The 20,259-nt window shown below is 44.6% G+C and overlaps 1 protein-coding gene across 1 annotated transcript in view; it reads right to left on the reverse strand.

Moving 5' to 3' along the window:
* The window catches only part of LOC308422070 (uncharacterized protein), a gene marked incomplete at its 5' end in the record, with an annotated part of 30,640 nt that extends 10,663 nt beyond the window's left edge, over positions 1-19,977 (reverse strand). The window contains 7 exons of the mRNA XM_080918530.1: positions 9,730-10,330; positions 12,401-12,427; positions 12,518-12,538; positions 13,753-13,926; positions 14,743-15,024; positions 18,066-18,413; positions 19,896-19,977. Coding sequence (XP_080774656.1) covers positions 9,730-10,330; positions 12,401-12,427; positions 12,518-12,538; positions 13,753-13,926; positions 14,743-15,024; positions 18,066-18,413; positions 19,896-19,977 — 1,535 coding nt within the window. The remainder of the gene's footprint in view (positions 1-9,729; positions 10,331-12,400; positions 12,428-12,517; positions 12,539-13,752; positions 13,927-14,742; positions 15,025-18,065; positions 18,414-19,895) is intronic.
* Positions 19,978-20,259: the final 282 nt, after the last annotated feature.

A 20,259-nucleotide genomic window follows, 5' to 3' on the forward strand; every position in this document is an offset into this window, starting at 1 on the left:
CTGGCTGCTCTTGCAGAGACCCCGGGTTCAGCTCTCAGCACCCACACGGTAACTCACAACTGTCTGTAATTAAGATTCCAGACATGTGCCTCCCAGGTATCCACACACACATGACAGACTTCTATGCATTCACATAAATTAAAAATAATTTACAAACAATACTTAAAGTAAGTGATTTATAGTCCTCGATTTTATTTAATTTTTAAAATTTATTATGATTAAGACCAGAGCTAGCTACTCCGGTTGGCCCGACTGGCTGCCAGGATGAATATACTGTTCCCAAGCATGAATGTGACTGTATTTCTTTTTTGGCTTAAAATTCTCTGCATGCTAAGGACTGGCATGTGGACTTAGAGTGTAACCGTCCTTGTAGGTCTGAATGCCAACCGGAAAGGCCACACTCGTCTTCTTACCTACAGGAAATGTATATTATCAAAATATCAATTCCAGCACTTTCTCTCCAAATTATTGCCTATCAGTTGTGAGCAATTTGTATCTTAAAGTGATTTGTACAATAGATTTATATGCTCCATCCTTGCTTATCAGACTAAAGAACAAAAATATTAACAGTTGGGCTGAAGAGATGTTGAGCAGTTAGAACATGGGCTGTTCTTGTAGACAACCTGTGGCAGGTGGCTCGCTGACACCTCTTTGGACTGCTGGGGCATCTACACTTGTGTATACAAAGCCACACTCAGGCACATGAATATACACATAATTAAAAATAATGAAAATCTTTAAACATATTGCCGATTACTAAACAATTAAGACGAGTTTTTGTCAGTGTAGTTTCATCTCTTAGGACTCGGAACTGTGCTGTAGCCACAACCCTTAGACTCTGAAGGAAGAGATGTAATTAAAATGACTATTTGAAACAGACAAGAGGCTGATGCAGGAGAATTGCTCTGAGTTTGGGGGGGGGGGATTTTCCTAGTCTACAAAACAAGACACAGACCAGACAGGCTACACAGGGACACTGTGTCTCAAAACAAGAACAGGAGAAAGACAGATGGAAGGGAGGGAGGAGGAACACTAAGGTGGTCCAGGGCGTATTCAGCCTGTGGCCCACAGCTGCATGTAACACATCTCTCCAGGGTGAATGAGACTCAACATAGACTCAGAGAAGATCATTTTGTGCTATTTTTTTCCCTCCTCCAATGTGTACTTTGTAGATGACAAAGAGGTTTCCATGGTAAAAGGTTGAAGAAAAGTAAAAAGCCTTTTCTCTTTCCTCTTCCTGCACTGTCCTCGGAATTGGCATGGTTACTCAAAGTACTGCCTCCAGGTAATAGTGTTCATCCTCTCTCTTCCAGAACATTCTGCCCCCTCTTTTCTGCATGGTGAATTTCTCTTCCTCTCTTGAAAGTCACCCAAGGGCAGTAACTTCCGCAGCCTCTTTCAAAAGCAAACAAATATAACTGCATTGTTGTGGGCTGGAGGAAGAGCTGCGTTTTATTGCCCAGGTTGGCACCAAGCACGTTACACAGCTGACAATAACATGGAAATTATCCTCCTGCCTCCACCTTCCAGGGCCGGGATTATAGGCAGGTGAAGCCAAGGTGGCTGTTCATCACTTTTATTTTATGTGTTTATTTTGAGGCAAGGTGCCCCAGACTTACCTGAAACTTACTGTGTTGTCTAGATTGGCCTTGAAAGGGGTGATCCTCCTGCCTCTACCTCCTGGGTACTGAAATTAATGGCATGAGCCACCGTGGTAGTCTGTATAATTGTTGTATCTTCTCTCTTCTCTCTCTCTCTCTCTCTCTCTGTGTGTGTGTGTGTGTGTGTGTGTTACTCTTTTCCTTTATTGGATATATTTTATTTACATTTCAAATGTTATCCCCTTTCCTGGTTTCCCCTACATAGCCCCCCTCATCCCACCCCCCCCTGCTTTTATGAGGGTGCCACTCCCGGGTCACGACAGCTCCATGCTCGTAGCTGGTTTGCTGTTGGACTTCATGATCAGCTGTTTCCCCCCCCCCCCCAAGGGATCACACACAGTTAACGTGCACCTCTGACATTCTGACAGTACAACTCTGAAGTTCCATTCCTATTTACCAGGCCTGCATAGGTAGGTAGTATGATGGAATCTGTATTTGGAGAGAGTATAGAAAGGAAGCCACAAGGAGCAGGTCTGGAGAACCCAATGGAAGGGTTGCCAGAAGCTGTAATAGAAGCCAACAAACTAAGGTTGGATAGAGCAAGGTGGACAGAGAATTCAGGGAAAGGATTAAGCTTGAGGCCTTCCCTGAGTTCTGCCATGTTGCTACCTCTGTGTTTCTTCTGGTTATTGCTCACTCTGGTTCCTTAACCGTCCTGTGGCCTTACTGTACAAATGGCCAGAGCATTTCCCTTTTCCCTCTGGATGACAGGCTGTGGGCTGGTGTGAATACTGTGACATTTTGGCAGCAGCCTATGTCATGAGGCTGAGTGTGGTGGTGTGTGACCGTAATCCAGCATCAGGGTCACGGAAGCAGCAGCTCAGGGATTCAGTCAGTATTTAGGGCTTTCAGTCTGTCTGGGGTCCACAAGGTAAAGTCTCATTTTAAAACTGGCTCAAATTTTCCTCTTACCATTGCTGTCACTCGGTGGACCCTGATTAAAACCTCATCTCCATCGTCTTCACCAAAAGCAGACCGTATTTTATTGGGAGGTGATCTCAGGAAGCACAGCGAGGGAGTGAAGAAAGGAGACAAGGAAGAACTCACAAAGGACACCTTTGCTGAGGAACTCTCTTTGAGACAGCCTCATTTTGTTACCTAGGCTGCCCTGAAGTTCAATAAATAGTTCTGTCTGGCCTTCAGCTCACAGGATCCATCTGCCTCTGCTAAGTGCTAAGATTAAAGGCCTGGGCCTCCACACCCTTCTTAAATGACTAAGTGGGGCTAGAAACTCCCCATCTGAGAACCGAGTGGAAATCTTACCCTTTGTTGGGGCTTGGATAATGATGTTTGTCAGAAAGATGCCTGAGCCTCTGGTACTTATTCAGGCAAACTGGGAGACAAAGGGGTGAAACCTTGAAGCTCAGAAGATGTGAGAAGACAACTAACTGCCTTTGGAGTCGTCGAACACTATGTTATCAATTGCTGGTATCGTCGAGACTTTTTCAAACCGGCTCACCACTGTCCCATACCAGCTCTGGGTCTCTGCTTCTCTTCACCGCTGTATCTCCAAACACACTCTGCCTGAATCCACCCTCCCTTATTGTCAGCCAGAGAATTACAGCTCCTCCTAGTATGCTAGGAAGGGAGAAATGGGTCAGCTATTTTGTGTCCTAAAGCTTTAAAACAACAATTACCATCTCTTCTCTCTCTATCCTTTTCTCCAAAATGCTGTTTTAATCTTTATTTTTTTTTAAATTATATTGCATTCTGTGGCTTAGAAATTATGGGAGGTTAAAGCCGAGAACCCCTGTGAAGTCAGTGGCCAACACTTCATTTTGTGGGCCAGTTCTGTGGTAAGAGTGGGGCTTATAAAAGGCTTGTTGTTCGTAGAACAGTGGAGACAAGGAATCATATTCTTTCAAACCCTTCCTGAGTATTTCTGGAAAGTGAACAAGACCAAAATCAACTATCAGGTGAGTTAAGTATGTGGAAATCAGTTGAACGGGTTGAAGATAAGTTTCTGGGAATATGCACATAAAACAATGAGACAACTGTTGCCTCCTGTGAACATCTGATTGCAGAAAAATTATCACAGTGCATCACACTCTGTGTTTCAGCTTTTCTTCTTAGAAAGCTGGGGGAAGTTCCTCTTGGCTTCAGATGTCAAGAGTTTACTGTATCCCAGAACTCAAAGTGAGGAGCCAATTTGGGGTGGGTGCTGGACATGCTGTGAGAGAGTTCTGACTGCCTTTGGTTATGTGAAGCCTGTTGGCCAAGGTCTACCAGCTGTCTAACTTCTGTGGGTCTAGATGTAGCTCCACATTGTCACCCACAGCAGCCCAAGGAAGTTTTGTTGTTGTTGTTGTTGTTGTTTGTTTGTTTTCAGATACTCAAGTGAGGAAGGGATTCTTGGCTTCACAACATACAGCAAAGAACTTCAGGATGAGCTGGTGTGAAGCAAAAGGGAGATATTTAAAGGAAGAGATGGTAACATAAATTATTTTATTACATTTTATTTTTATTGATTGATTGACTTTTGTGTGTTGAGGGGAGGTGGAGAGCACATGCATGTTGAGGTTAGAGACCAGCTTTCAGTTCTCTCCTTCACGTGGGTCCCAGGGACTCAACTTGAAGTGGTCCATCTGGATGGTGAGCCCCTTTCCCTGCTAATCTTTTAATATAGACTTAAGCACACAAGATGACGGAAAGGGAGGCACCCAGGGAAAGGAAAAGACACACCCAAGTACGAATGTGGGGATCTCAAAGGAAGAGTTACACTTATGTGTGTTACCAGTAACCATATATATAATTTTAGTGACTCTCAAGTTACATCTCAAAGGGTTGCTAAGAAATGTTTCTTTCTTCCCTGTCCCCCCTTCTCTCTTTCTCTCTCTGCCTCCATGATAAATGAAGTCATAGGTGGCCTCTATGTTGTTGGATAGAATTTCCATCTAATAAAGTAAAAACCATGGGCCACAGGGTTTGAACAATGGGCCCAGTACATGTCCACTAATGTAAATGTGTATCTTAGGAGATTCCTAGAAAATTGTAGAATTACAGTTGGGAAAGGCCATAAATACTAAGGTCTGAGCATGATATAGGCTATTTTATTATTCTAACTTGAAACATTTCACATTTCTATATAAAGGAAATATGGTCTCTGTGTAGACTTTTTTTTTTTTTTTTTTTTTTTTTTTTTTTCAGCCAATGTTAACTGTGTTGGAATTCATGACTCTCAGCAGGCAAGAATTAACTTAACTGGACTCCTTGGTGAAGGGCTTGCTGCCTTTCCTTGGGTAATGGGAGGCGCCACTGGCTTTTTTTTTTTTTTTTTTTTTTTTTCCTCTACTTTCCTTGGCTAAAATCCTGGAGGCTGCAACCTGTCCTGTAGAATAACATCTGAGCTGCAAAACCAACAATTTACTGAGAGATTGTGTGTGTGTGTGTGTGTGTGTGTGTCCAGCAACTGGAAGAAGCCTTTTCAGATGACTACAGTGGAGAGCCCACTGGGCTGTGGAGGTTGCTCAGCTCTGGAATCTGAGGTGTCTAGAGGAACAGGGCTGGTGGGCCATAGGATCATCAGGTTGCACAGAACCTTGCAGTCAGCTCCTGTGAGAATTTAGCGCCACCTCCGGTCAAATTGAGATTAAAAATGGTTTTTGATTTGTAATAAAAGTTTACAACTTGATTTTTCAAAAAAAAAAGATAATAAACTAAAAACCTTTAATAAAGGTCTTAAATAATAATAAAAGGAAATGAAACCTTAGTTCCAACATGGGACACACATGCCTCACCTCTCTCTTCTGGCATAGACCTGGCTATATTTAGTGTTTGCTTCAAGCATGAATTTTCAAATGTTATCATACGTTTAAAAATAGCTGAGGACCTGAAGAATTTTTATTTATGTGTGTTGTAGCTATCGACATTTAATATAATAGGAATGTAAGTCAAAAAACCATTCTAAGCCTATGCACAATACAAAACCACGTGTCCCAGTGGTAGGATAGTATCATCAGGTGTCACTTAACATCTAGAAGATTCTGGGGCCTATAGGCAGTGTACAAATATGCGAACACGGATTTTAGTGGAAATGAAGAGTCTGACTTCACGGATCCCCTTAAATAGTCTGGAGCTGGAGCACACTTTTAGGAATCCCTCTCTCTGATGATTCCAGAGGACGACTGTAAGACAGTTACTGTGGGGGGAATTAAGGAAGACAGACAGAGGTACAGAAATAGTTATCAGAGGACTTTGCTGTGCCCACAGTGACCTCTGGAAGTAGGACGGACTTCTGGAATTATGGACCTCGGGCACAAGCTGCAGGCCTTTATACATACACACTGAGCAGTCATCGGATGCTACCCCTGTCCCACTGTGGGAGGGATGGAGGTCCTTGTGCTCAAAGGTAGGCACCAGGGGATCCAGGAACATTAAACACACAGGGATGCATGACCTGCTTTTCACCCAGAAAGCTGGAAGCAGATGTGGTTAGTAGCCTACTCACCTTGCAATATCTATGTGGTCGAAAAGAGTACACGACTCTCCCCAGACCTTTATCCTGTCATTTAAAAAAAAAAATCCCAAACATTCAATTTGCCAAATTAAGACTCAGGAGCCAGATGCTGTGGTGAAACTCTGCTTGTTCAAAGAGGCAGAGAAAGCACCCAGCTGACCTTCCTGCTCCTCCGGTATCTCTGAAGAAAAAAGCTCCTTCTCACGCTGTCTTAAAAACACTTCCACGCAAACACCCTCCTTACTGCTTTCTTATGTTTACTTCCTGTCAGCTGGTTACTTACTACATCTTTTGACCCAGGGTTGACTTTATTTAGCTCTTGGATTAAAAGTGTGTGCTAGGGCTGAGCCATATTACAAATACTTGTTTACAATACACTAAAAGCTCCAGGATCAAAGGCTGAGCCATGCCACAGTTAGAAAAAGGGTTTTACAGTTCACCATCTTGGGGTTTACAATGCAATCAAATATTCTGTAACATATTAGCTTGTCAATCTACAGAACCCATCTTTATGGAAGGTCTCACATGTACTTTACAAAGGGTTTCAATGTAATTGAAGTTTTACTGTGTAACTAAGTTGTACTGTGCACAGGGGACTGACTTAATTATCACCAGGAAATTTTCTTTCAAATCCACGAGTCATCACATTGCTGGCTGTGGTGGTTTCAGAGACCTCTGTAAGTACCCATTCTTGGGCAAGGAAGCCTTCTCTGACGGTGACCAATTCCACAGCATGGCATTAGCCCCCACAACTCTGCAGAGGGTTGATGGTGTAGCTTGAGATGTAACGGTTGATCTGGGCCCAGCTGGTCATCCACCAAGGTCAGGAACCATGCCACACCACACCCCTTCAGACAGTCCCTCGGCTTGGAACCTGTACAATGCTGTGCTTACTTCTCACCGGACCACAGTCTAGAACCTGTACCAAGGGTCTGTGTTTAATGCATCTCTATCACATTCTCCTTATTCAAGCCAATTTTCTAGTACTCCTGGTCTCTCCCCTAGAATTGTCTTGATTAGTGTTTTTATTGCTGTGGAAAACAATCATGACCAAAAGTAACCTGGGGAGGAAAGGATTTATTTCAGCTTATACATCAGATCACACTCCATCCAGAAGGGAAGTCAAGGCAGGAACTTAAGCAGAGGCCATGGAGAAGTGCTGCTTACTGCTTTGCTCTTCATGGTTTGTTCAGCCTGCTTCATAATATATCCCTGGACCACCAGCATGGGTCACACCACCCACAGTGGACTGGAACCTAATACCAGTTATTATTCAAGAAAATGCCCCAAGGGCTTTCCCCACTGGCTAGTCTAGTACTGGGCTTTTTTTTTTTTTTCAACTGAGGGTCCCTCTTCTCAAATGACTCTAGCTTGTGTCAAGTTCATAACAAACAAAACAAATTAAAAAAAAAAAAAAAACTAACCATAACACCAGCGAATCTGTTCTGAGAACTCAAACACAATGGAAGCTGTAACACCTTAGTTTTAAGAATGAGGACATGGGCCAAGGGTCTGTGAGGTTAACATTTATTTTGTAACAAGGCATTGTCATTCTCTAGAGTACACTGTAGTCCCCTAAATCCCTTATGTCCTTTGATAACCCAACAAAGTAAACAAAAAGGCATATATGACAATAAAGCTATCTTTTGGTAAACTATTCCTTATATTTTTTTCAAAACGTTAGAAAATTCTTAATATTTGATAGTCTTCTAATAAAATCTATTTTACTTTGGACATTGTATTAGTCAGCATTCTCTAGAGTGACAGAACTTATCGGATGAGTGTCTCTCAGTCCAGCTGACTCAACAGCGTAAGGCTGGATGCCTCAGCTGGTCTTCAGCATGTGCTGGAATCCCAAAGGAAGGTCCAATGCCAGCGAGGGAACAGATGTGCTAGCAAGGCCAGGGAAAGCAGGCAGAGAGCAAAGGCTTCCTTCTTCTCTGTTTTTCTATAGACTTCCCTCAGGAGGTATGCTCTAGATTAAAGGTGTGTGTGTGTGTGTGTGTTTTCCTACCTCAAGATCTGGATTAAAGGCCGTGTCTTCCTGCCCCAAACTCTAGATCAAAGCTTTCTTCCTCAAAGGTATGAACTAGAAATAGATTCACCCACTGCAGATCAAGTTTTAAAAAAAATCTCTTTATACTTCTAAGTTATAGATCATTCCAGATGTAGTCAAGTTGACAGCCAACAATAGTCATCACAGAAACAACTCCCTCTGCCCCCAAAACACAGTTTCTCTGTGTAGCTTTGCCTATCCTAGAACTCCAGACAGGTTCTGTAGACCAGAGACCTGCCTGCCTCTGCCTCACAAATGCTGGGCTTAAAGACATGCACCACCACCGCCCAGGTCAGAAACAAGGTTTTAAATAAGACATATACAGTCCATACGAAACTATAGTTAGCCTTTTTATTAATTTAATATAAATTAATACATATAGTTGCTTTTCTGTTCTTTTTTTTTTTTTCAGAGCAAAAACTTTTTAATGAATATATTTTACAAATTCACTGGAGAATCATGCAATGCTTCCAGCATTGGATGCAATCTTGGGCCACAAGTCTGCACACTCCTTTGCAACTGGACCTGTGATAGCAGAACCTTTCATCTCGCCTTTATTGTTTACTATGACCCCCGCATTACTTCAAATGTCATAAGCAGCAACAGACATTAGTTAGGCATGACAGTATAAGCCTATAATCCCCACACTAAAGAGAGTGAAGCCAGGCATAGTGGAACACACCTTTAATCCCAGTGCTCAGGAGGCAGAGGCAGATCTCTGTGAGTTCAGGTTAACCCAAGAGCACAGGCGTTTAATCTCTTGATTAAATCGTTTAATTTATCATTAGATCACAAACTGGACATGGTTGTGCTTGCCTTTAATCCCAGCACTCTGGTGGTAGAGGCTAGCCTGGTCTACATAGTGAGACCCTGACTTGAAGGGGGAGGTACTTGGGGGAAAGGAAGACATCCTGAGCCTAAGGAACGTGAACTGCTACTGTCTCTAGTAAATGTGAGTCCTAAGGACCTACTGCTCAGCATGGACCTCAAGCCTTACTGAGCACAGACACAGGACTGAGAAGTGAGTGTTTATCGTGGGATGCCTGAGCCAGCTCACATCCAGATCATGACTACGGTTGTTCCCTCTCATGTGTCGGTCTGTGGATACATACTCCAGACATAGGATGTGATATTTAAATCTTTGGCTTTGGATATCAATGGATCATTCGCTCCTAGCTACCTACAGCTGTCTTATAGAGCTCACCCCGGAGCTCTCCAGTCCATTTCCTCCCTGTTTGGCCTCAGTTTGTGTCTATCTGCCTCCTTCCTCTGCAGTCCTCCCCTCTCACATCCTGATGAACCCTGTTGCCCTGGCCTGACAGCCACTGTGGCCAGAGCATATGTTGAAGCTCCAGGTTTTCTGCCTCTCCCCTTCTCACACTTCTTTCTCAGGAGAGAGTTGTACCACAGTAACAATCCCCTAAGACTGGGGCTACCTAGGCTCGTAGTTAGAAGAAACGGTGTAGTGAACTGAGGCATGGGCCTGAAGATGCTCCACAGAAACTGAAGAACACGATCTGCCCTCCACCACATGGTACTGTGTCGAGAACTATGACTTCCTTACAAGGCTCTGAGAAATTGGTCTTGTCCTATATAGGCACAGGCCACCCTCAGGTATTGTAACTCCCTGTGCCCCTGTGAATGCTGGACAGATGAACAGGGGACTGTCATCAGAACCAAGCCTAAAGAAAGGTCTTAGGGGCCCAGTGAAGGTCACGGGAGGACATGTGTAGATGTGTGATCTGTCTCTCATGTTGTAGAAAGAAATATCCCCACCCTCACAGTCCAGGAAGATGGCCACACGGTGAAGACGCTCTTTCAGAGGTATGATCTTCTCTGGGGAGGACAGGGCTCGATACTGGCTTCCAAACATCTCCAGGGTCCAGAAGCCATTCTGAGGAACCAACAGGGCTTCCCCCTTCCTTTCAACACTGTCTTTACAAACGCCAATAGCCCACACCATTACATTTTCCACTTCCACCTCCCAGTAATGCTTCCCGGAGGAGAAGCTCTCTCTGCCCAGGACGCACGGACGGCAGTCGAATCTCTCAGGGTTGTCAGGCACACTCTGCCTCGTTGGGCCTCGTCGTACACTTCTCTGGTCATCTGACAGGAAGAGCTCAGGATGAGCTGTATCTGGGTCCAGGACCACATCAGCTGTAGAAACAAAAGTCTCAGTCTTAGTGCTAAGATCTCAGTCTCCTGGATATGCACAATTTTTCTTCCCCAACCCCCAGACCCTCAGGTCCTGGGAGCTGATGTGGAATTCCTTTGTGTGGTTGCCTTTTCAAAGAAGGATATTTTTGATTCAAGGAAGCTCATGATGAAGCTAATTTTTCTCCCAGGGACAGGAGCATTATCTTCTACAGAAAAGACTGAGGCTCATAAAAAACCTCAGAAAGTTTAGCAAATGAACAAAATGGATTGTTCCTGTTTATTTCTTTTAGCACTTTCAGACCTGCCCCACTGTTCACCATGATCTAAGATCTCTGGAATTTCCTTAGTAGAAACCATCCAACTTGGCTTTGACCAACAAGAGAGGATGAATCTCTCACTCTCCTTAATAATGAGTCAATTAGGGAATTAAAGTGAGTCTCACTACAGTATCCTGGATAATGCAGAATCACCTCACTGGACTCTACACTCCTTCATCAACTGATTTAAATGACAGATAAGGGTACCCACAAAGGATGAGGAAGGAGAACAAATGTTCCCCCAAGCCAAGAGTGTGCAGCAAACACAAGAGGGTACACAAGAGGGGAATTCTTTTTTTTTTTTTTTTTTTTTTAAGTACAGAATAGAGTTTATTCAAGTCATGGGAGAGTTAAGAGGGTAGTAGAGGCAGAGAGAGAGAGAGAGAGAGAGAGAGAGAGAGAGAGAGAGAGAGAGAGAGAGAGAGAAGAAGAAGAAGAAGAAGAAGAAGAAGAAGAAGAAGAAGAAGAAGAAGAAGAAGAAGAAGAAGAAGAAGAAGAAGAAGTAGAGAAGAGGCCGGCCATGAGTGTGTGTGGGGAGCCAAATGCGGACGCCATTACAAGATGGCGCTGGCTCCCTCACAGTTTGAGGTAAACAACTCCATAAATAGTAATGCTCTTGCCAGCTAAGGCGCTGCACCCTGCACATGCGCAGTACATAACCTATCTCTGGCCAATCCTGAGGCCTCTGGTGTCGGCAGACTGGTGACAACCAATCATGGCAAGCCCCGTATGCACTTCTCCCTATATAAGCAGACAGCTAGGGTAGTTCGGCCCCTCGCTTCCTGCTCTCCCCTTCAATCAAGAGGTTCCCACAATAAAGCGTGATCTGAGAAGAATCCTCTGGTGGTGGTCGTCTTTCCTCGTTGGTCGAGGAGCGCGCCGCACATGAGCACATGGGGGGCGGGAGGGGAAGAAGATGGATGGGGGAAGAGCACAAGAGGGGAATTCTTTGAGTCAGGTTTGAAGCCACTCTGGACATACAAAGTTCTTTCCAACCGTCTACACTGTGCCTTGCCTAATTAGTCTACTTTGCTTATCATGTGAGAATAGTACCTTCCTTCCTCCAAGTTGTCTGGTATGTCTGATTGTGACAGCTTGTGGTTGTGTATCAAGTTAGACTGTGACAATATTGAATTTGCTCTTAAGGAGGAACAGTGCTTGTGCCAAGGCATCTGCTGAAGCCTATGTTCTTGTTGATGATATGGAAGAGTAAATAACACTCATGAAGAAAAGGCAGCTCTGCTCTGCTGTCTCCTACTCTGACTCGCTGAGTGTTAGAGGTCTGGGAACAGGAACGCATTTCTGGACACCTAGAAATTTATTATTACAACGCTGATCAGCCCCAGGACACAGATTGCCTTTTGTCACAAGGATCCAACTGTTCACTCTATTCACCTGCCTAGTAATAAATACCCAAGACAGGACTGTCTTCTTTCAAACTGACTCAGGACGCAAAAGTTACTCTTGGGAGAGCTGTTCTGTATGGTAGACCTCTGCTACCCATGGATTACCTTTTTCTGAAAAGAAAGAAGGAAGGAAGGAAAGACAAGAAAGGACTATGTGAAGTAAACTGTGGGCCTGCTAGAAAGCTGTGGAGAGTCCCTGACCAAGCTGGACTCCTGCATTAGTGGGTCATGGCCAATGAAGCACTCTCAGTCCCCCACGTTCACACTCCATGGCCCTTGTGTCATTTGTTCAAGTCCTCCCTTAGTGAGGAGATCTCAGTGTATAAGGGAATGCTGGAGACACTCACCGGCATGTAAGAGGGTTCGTCTCCATCCTGCAAGTGAGAGAGGTGAATGTCATGAGGTCATGGCTAAGCCAGTAGAACACAAACTGCAGAGAGTAGTTCAGGGAAGGTTAAACTTACGCAGTTCCTCTTGAAGTTGCCCTGAAAAAGGGAACAAAGTACTGTACTCAGGAGGCAGCTGAGAGAGTTTAGATTTGTCATAAACAAACCAGGGCTGGCTCTTGCTACAACACTAACCCCTTCATTCCCACCTCAGAGAGTTAATCTCGATTCTGACATTGACAGCATTTAGACAGCACTGTGGAAACGAACCTAGGTGAGAGGTGAGAGGTGCTCTAGGTGAATCAATTTGATCATGGTGGCTCAGAAGGTAAAGGGAGCTTACTGCAAAGCCCGTGTTCACTCTCTAAGACCCACAAAGCAAAGAATCAACTTCCATAGATTGTCCTCTGATTTCTGCATGCCATGCCGGCCATGGTGTACCACCCTCCTCCAAATGAATGAATGGATACATGAATAAATAAACAAATAGATGTAATTTTAAGATGTTTGGGGTCTGAAGAGATGGCTTAGGGATTAAGAGCACTAGCTGCTTTTGCAGAAGACACAGGTTCCGTTTCCAGCACCTACATGCTGGCTTCCAAACATCAGCAACTCCAGTACTAGGCTATCCGATGCCTTTTCAGATTTCTGTGGGTACCAGGCACCCATACATTTAAGCAAAATATTCATTTACATAAATCTAACTTTTTCATCTTCTTTGTGTGTGTGTGTGTGTGTGTGTGTGAGTGTCTGTTTATGTGTAAATGTGACATGTTACAGATGTGGATGTCAGACAGGATAGTTTATAGGAGCTGATTCTCTTCTTCTACCATGTGGGTTCTGGGTATTGAATTCTGGGATGTCAGGCTTGATAGTAAGTGTCTTTACCTGCTGAACCATCTGTCAGTCCCTGTCATATAATGTTATCATAACAATGAAAAAAGTAACTAATACCCATGCCCTGGAACTGTCGGAACCCAGGTGAGTGGACAGCATTAGGACTTTCTTTGTTTGGGTTTGCTACTGTTCAGTCTTTCAGTCCTGTGGATGGTGCAATGTTTGCAGACTGGATAAAAAGATCCAGAGGTTTGATTGTTAGGATGTGAGCATTCTGAGCACTTCTGCTGCCTCTGTGTGTCCTCTGTCCAGTTCAGAGGACAGTGCTTTCTTTTCTGTTCCTCTTCTTGTTTTCTATGTGGTCCTATGTAGCTTAGGCTGGTTTTGAACTCACTGTGTAGCTGAGGCTAAAGGACTGTGAACTCTTCTCTACCCCTTTACCCTCTGAGTTCTTTCTCTTTTCCCTAGTTCCTTACGTGTAGTTTCCTTCTCTTTATTTTTGGCTTCTTTTTCAGCTGACAGAATCGATTTCTTCTTGCGGTGTTTCTTGACAAGGCAGATGCTTCCAGATGTGAGGAGGGTCAGCATTACTACAGGCAGAGTGACACCCATGGCCACCATCCAGAGAGGAAGGCTGGGCACGAAGGGTTCTAGAAAATGAGGCAGAGAAGGGCTGTGTCTTGAGAGAGAACACTAGGGCTAAGAGCAGTCCTTGGAGGGAAGTTTGGCCAAAGAACTCTTTTAGGTCCCAGACCTGGGGTTTCTACCTCAGTAACAAGGATGGGAGAAAAATGATGGCTTCTTACTGGCTGACCTCTGACTGCTTTGGCTGGGTCTCAGGGGATTAAAATGGCAGAACCACCCAGGGCTACTGTGGATGAATCCCATGGATGCACACCAAGAATGAAACAAGGTCAGCAGGCTGCTAAACCTCTGCAGGCGCCACCTTGCAGGGGTACTCAGCATTCTGTCCCAGCTCTGCCTTCCTCCTTGCTCTGCTCTTGCTGTATGTGGTCTCTTCTCAGCAGAGGGACAGGCATCCAGTTCATCACAAATTAAGCCTATCCCAGGTGCTGGGTGTGGTGGCACATTAGCATAAGCCCAGCACTGGGGAGGCAGAGGAAGGGACAAGTTCAAGTCTAGTCAAGCTTAAGTATAGAGACTTTCTATTTTCCTTTCCTGCCCTCCCAAGTGTGGGGGCTATAAACCAACATGACCGCTATTCCTTGTCATTCTATCACTACTCGGTATTCCTTGTCATTCTATCACTACTCACTCACATGGCTGGGACCAACTGGTTTTCTTGTTGGTTGTATGGTTTCAGTTGAGCTCCAGCCTCCAGCTCGGCAGAACCAAAAATCTTTCCCCAGACCATCCTCTGGTCTCCCATCACTACTTCAGACACCAACCTATTTACTGAGGAGCCCGTGTTTTCCGGACATGTCTCCAGGAGGCAGGGGACTAACCTGGAATGAAAATCACACTTTCCATCTCCTGACTGAGCAGAGTGTTGTTGACAGAGCAGGTCATGTTCCTCACAGAGCAGTCCCTGACGATTACAGTCATGGTGACTACGAAGAGGCCTTCTCTGTTAGCTGTGTACTCCTCCTCCAGGGCAGGTACAACTTCATCATAGGGGTCTCTCCACACAGCTCGGGGCTCTGGGTACCACCCTTCGGATGTGCACTCTAGCAAGATGCTCCCATCTTCAAGAGTCTTCATTTTAATAAGGGGCTCAGAGCCAAGGCCTGGGGAAAGACTAGGGCTCAGCTAAAACAGTGGCTGGTTTAGTTCCAGCACTAGGGAGGCAGAAACAGGAGGATCTCTATGAGTTTGAGGCCAGCCTAGCCTACAAACAGAGTTCCAGGACAGCCAGAGATACATAGTGAGACCCTATCTCAAAAAACCAATCAATCAATCAAACAAACAAACAAACAAGCAAACAGAGTGGCTGAGCTAGGGCTGTAGTTCAGTAGTAGAGTATTTGTCTGGCATAAGCAAGGACTGGTTTGGTCCTTAGCATCATAGAACAAGCAATAGTATTTCAGTGTGCGTGTCTTAGGAGATCTCCTCCTAACGGTAGAAGCCAAGGAAAGGGAACTGGCTGGACTTAGGGATACTGAAGACCTGAAGACGCAAGCTCCTGCAAGTCTCAGCTCTGAAATTGAGAAGATGGAGGATGGAGGGTGAAGCAGGAATAAGGAAAGACACGATGGGTGGGAAGAAGGCTTTGATGTCAGAGAAGGGACCAATGTGCCAACTGAGCCCATCACAGCCTAGATAGATACCTATATTGTCTCTTTAAAGGCGTGTTGTGTCACCATTTCTGAGAGACTCTAATTGTAGATATGTCCAGTCCAACCGAAAAAGGTCAATTTAGAACTTCACTTTGTGCTCTGTGGGAAAACATCTCAGTTGTTTTAGCCTCGTGACATTCTAGAGTAATACAAGAATTTGTCAGGATGCTCCAATCTTTTTTTTTTTTTTAATTTTTTTTCCCCACTTACTGATTGATGGGTTGTGCACATATTCTGCTGCACAAATACCCAGACAGCAGAAGAGGGCACCAGATCCCATTACAGATGGTTGTGAGCCACCATGTGGTTGCTGGGACCTCTGGAAGAGCAGTCAGTGCTCTTAACCACTGAGCCATCTCACCAGCTCAAGGATGCCCCGATCTTAATGAAGCTTTCTTACTTTAAGGCACTGTCCTTTCTAGCTTTCATGGTTTCCCATCTCTTGTGGCCAAGCAGAGGGAAGGCAATGGCTCACAGCTGTGTGCTAACCACAAAAGCTGCTACCACAAAGTTGAGTCTTGACATTCAGAAGTGTTTACCTCCCAGGGACTCACTCAGGTAGGTAATAAATAGTGCTGTCCCAAATCCACCCATTCGGGAGATATGAACGAACCTGATATAGTCAAAAGAGTGTCACCATTGAATGTATGTCATTAAAGGAATATCCTAGAAGCCTTCAGCTGAAGAGAACATGAGGTGTGACACACACTTAGATATGTAGTTGTGGAAAATTTCCGTTGCTTTAGGAACACCCCCACAAACTTTCATTGACTGGTTCCTTTGTTAAGCTTACTCAATATATTATATCAAAGAAAGGAAATTAGACCATCCACTAAAGTCCCATATTTTGTGCTCTATTTTGTTTTTTGTTGTTTGTTTGTTTGTTTGTTTGAGATAGGACCTCACAATGTAGTTCAGACTGGCCCCAAACTCACAGAAATCCTTCTGCCTCATCCTTTCGGTGCTGGGATTACAAACATATGCTACCACAGTGGGCTGTTCAATTTGACTTTTCTGTTTGTTTTTAAGACAAAAATCACATATAGCTCAAGCTAGCCTTGAACTGGATATGTAGCTGATGGTGACATTGAACTCCTGAAGCTCTTGTGTCCGAGTCCCAAGTGCTGGAGTGGGGGTACAGGTATGTCCCATTATGTGTGGATCTCCCATTTGATTTTGCCCAGGAAACAAAGCCATAGATGCCCAGCCTCACTAAAAAAAAAAAAAAAAAAAAAAAAAAAAAAAAAAAAAACTTGATATGAAATAAGATTCAAAATAACTTGGCCAGCCAGACCTCTATTTGAGAGATCCTGTCCAAACAACAACTTCCAAACACCCACAACAAAAACAAACAAACCAACCCCCAGAAAAACTTGGCAAACCGAACAAAACAATTTTACAAATCTTAAAAAAAAAAAAAAAATCAAAGGGTGCTGGGGAGACGGCCCTCTGGTAAGCACTTGTTGGTTGTAACAATGGGACAAGGGCTTTGGGTCCTCAGCAGCTATACAAAAGCTCAGGTGGTCTCATGTCTATGCCCCAGCCCTGAGACAGGGGAGAGGAGTCAGGCGTATCCTGGGAGCTACTTGGCCAGCCAGGACAGTAGAGCAGAGATCAAAATTCACCAAGAGACCCTGTCTCAAAACTAAGTTGGAAAGTGACTGAGAAAGACCTTTGGCTACTACAAGCATGTACACAGGTAAGAACACACATACCGTCTACTAAAACATTCTATGATGCAGAGTAGTCAAAGTAGTAGTTGCAAGTCAGTGCAACACGCTTACAGGGAAAGAAGTGGGGTTCTTGGAACCCACAAGCACCAAGAGTTCTGCTGTGAACGGGATTAGGTTACAAGGGTCAGGAAACCTTCTTCCCTAACAAAACATGGCTCTCTTCCTGCACTCCCAGTTAAATTGCCATTTCTCTTGTGAGGCTTTGTAAAATACTCCAGGTAGCATTCTTACTCTGCTCCTCTATGAGGCCACCAGACTTAGTACATAATTCTGCTGCTCTAATTAATATTTACATTATCTGTTTACATGGCAGTTGCTTTCTCTACAATTATTATAAGGAGAATTGGGGAAAAGGGCAAGGTTAAAAGATTAGCTGAGGAGAGTGAAACTGGTGATACAGTTTGTAATCCCAGCAATTGGGAGGGACTAAGGTCAGAAGTTCAAGGTCATTGTCAGCAACAAAGTGAGTTTAAGCCTGGTCTGAACTGTAAGATTAATATTAACCAGTGAAATGGTTATCCTGGTTTTGGAGGCAATGTTTGTTTATCTCAGGCACTCCTACACATTTCTAACAGTGTCTGTTGCTCAAGAAGAAATGGTCACAGCTTAGCACAGCTCATTCAGGTGGACTGGGGAAACAAGCCTCCCTAGGTAAAGGAGAGATTACAGGCAAGAAATGTGCTAGTCTGTGATGAGCCTGAAAATTTTCCCCAAAAATCACACTGGGAAAATCCAGCAGAGGAAAACAGAGCGACTTACTTGCCACCATGAGCCTCATGATTGCCTGGTCATAGGACCTGCCTTCCTGGAAGTAACAGCAGTACACGCCATTGTCATAGGCTGTGACATTGTGGATAATGACCGCAACTCTTCCCTTGCTGATGTCTGAGCTCATGAAGGTGGTTCTTCCTTGGTATGCCACCATCTGCTCCTCTGGTCTCTCTTGATGGCCTCTGTACACCAGGACTGCAGGGGAGAAACGCCACCGGAACCACCGTACCTCCATGTCTTCTGCATTTCTCTCTGGTGACAGGTGGCAGTGCAGGGTGGTATTTTCTCCTACCATGGCCAGGATGGGCTCAGCTGGTCCTATGACAGTAAACTGGGCTATTTCAACAAAGGGGACAATCAGACAGGAACTATAGCTGTTAAATTTAACTCAGGAGGTTTGTTTTTGTTGTTGCTATCATTCTGTAGTTCCCAAGAGTGAATTTTATAGTGACAGTTTTGTGTCACAATGTCACACCACTCAAGCTGTGCTCTGGACACTGTCCTGGTTAGTTTTTAACTGTTAGTTCCACTTGGCATAACCTAGAATTATCTCCTAAGAGAATCTAAATCGAGAAACTGCTTAAGTCAGTGGCCTGTGGGCATTTTTGTGGGAGATCGTCTTGATTGTCAACAACATTAAGGCTGCTCACACCATTCCCTAGGCAGGGGGTCCTGACCTGCTTAGGAGTCTGATGGAAGCCAGCAAGCAGCGTCTTCCATAGACTATCCTGCACTTCCTTGGCAGGGAAGTTAGCTTCTTAGCTGGAGGTAAAGCTGTGTGGTAAGTTCCTGTCTTGACTTCCCTAGGTGAAAGACTTGTGGCTGGCCTTTGTACCTAATTAAACCCTTCCCTTTCCTAAGTTGCTTTTTGTCAGGGTATTTATTCCAGCGACAGAAATGAAACTAGAGCAGATACTTTTGGATCATTTAATGTACGGCCCTAGGGAATTCTTCATCTAATGTTGCCTAGAGAACTGAAAAGGTTGAACAACCCTGGATTAGACAAGTTATATCCAAGGCCACAGGGGCATCACAGTGGGCTGGTGGCTGTAGCTGGCAGGCAGCATTTCTGGAAACAACCCAAGGAGGCCGCAAATATTTCAGGAACAAAACACTACCCATGTGTGTGGTGCACACCCATGATCCCAACACTGAGGAGATGAGGGCTGGAAGATCAGCTCTTCCAAGTTATCGTCAGCTTCATAGCAAGTTCAAGTCCAGCCATGAACAAAAACAAAATAAAACCAGAAAACCAGAACCTACGTGACCAGAACACTGCAGTCACCCTGAGCATGCCGTGTAGATCCAGCACTCAGAAAGACTTGTTATTCAGCCCAATGCCTGAGAACAGCACAGTCCCGGGGTTCAAACCACAGCCCGTGCATGCTAGGAAAGCACTCTACTGACTGAGATGCAAGACTAGCCCCCTTGTTGTGCTTTATGAGACAGCATCTTATGTACCCCTGGCAAGCCTTCAACTCTTGGCAGTTTTGTCTCAGCCTCCTAAGTTTACAGGTATGTACCACTGGCAAGGGAAGCATTTAAATATTAGTATTTGGTGATGTGGTTTTAACCAAAACATACTATTCAAACCTACTTCCATCTATTCAACTCTTTCGGATGCTGCCACTCGGACATTTACGGCTCTCCTTCGATTTTCTTGCTGCACTTCTGTAGGACAAAACTGGGATAAACCCATCGTTCACATTCAGAAGGCTGAGCCAACACAGCTGCAGTCCCTCTTCCCGCCTCTGTCTGTCAAAACTGTGGCCACAGCTCTCTGAAAAGCTGATAGGAGCAAGAAGCCTACAGCTGTACCTGAGACCCGCACGAGCAGGCTGAGGACCAAGAAGAGAAGGGAGGCTAGCGGACAAGAATGCGGGGAAGTAACAGGCTCCATAGGTCTTCAGGACAGAGTCACCCAGGTCACATGTGGACAGAAAACCTAGAAGTACAGAGGACAAATCACCCACGATTCTCATGTACATTACACCTTTTTTGTCCCTACGCTGGTCTCATGAGCATTCGACCTTGTGCCTTAGATGGGCTCTTCTCTCCTATGGAGCTGTTTATACTTTAACAGGTGGATTCACTAAACACTCTATTAAACAACACAAACACCAGGCAGACCGTTTTCGGCTGTCTTAGGCTCAGTTGTCTTTCCAGAGTCTAGTTTCTTCAG

Source organism: Micromys minutus (genome assembly GCF_963924665.1).
Source record: "Micromys minutus genome assembly, chromosome: 6".
Classification (NCBI taxonomy): Eukaryota; Metazoa; Chordata; class Mammalia; order Rodentia; family Muridae; genus Micromys; species Micromys minutus.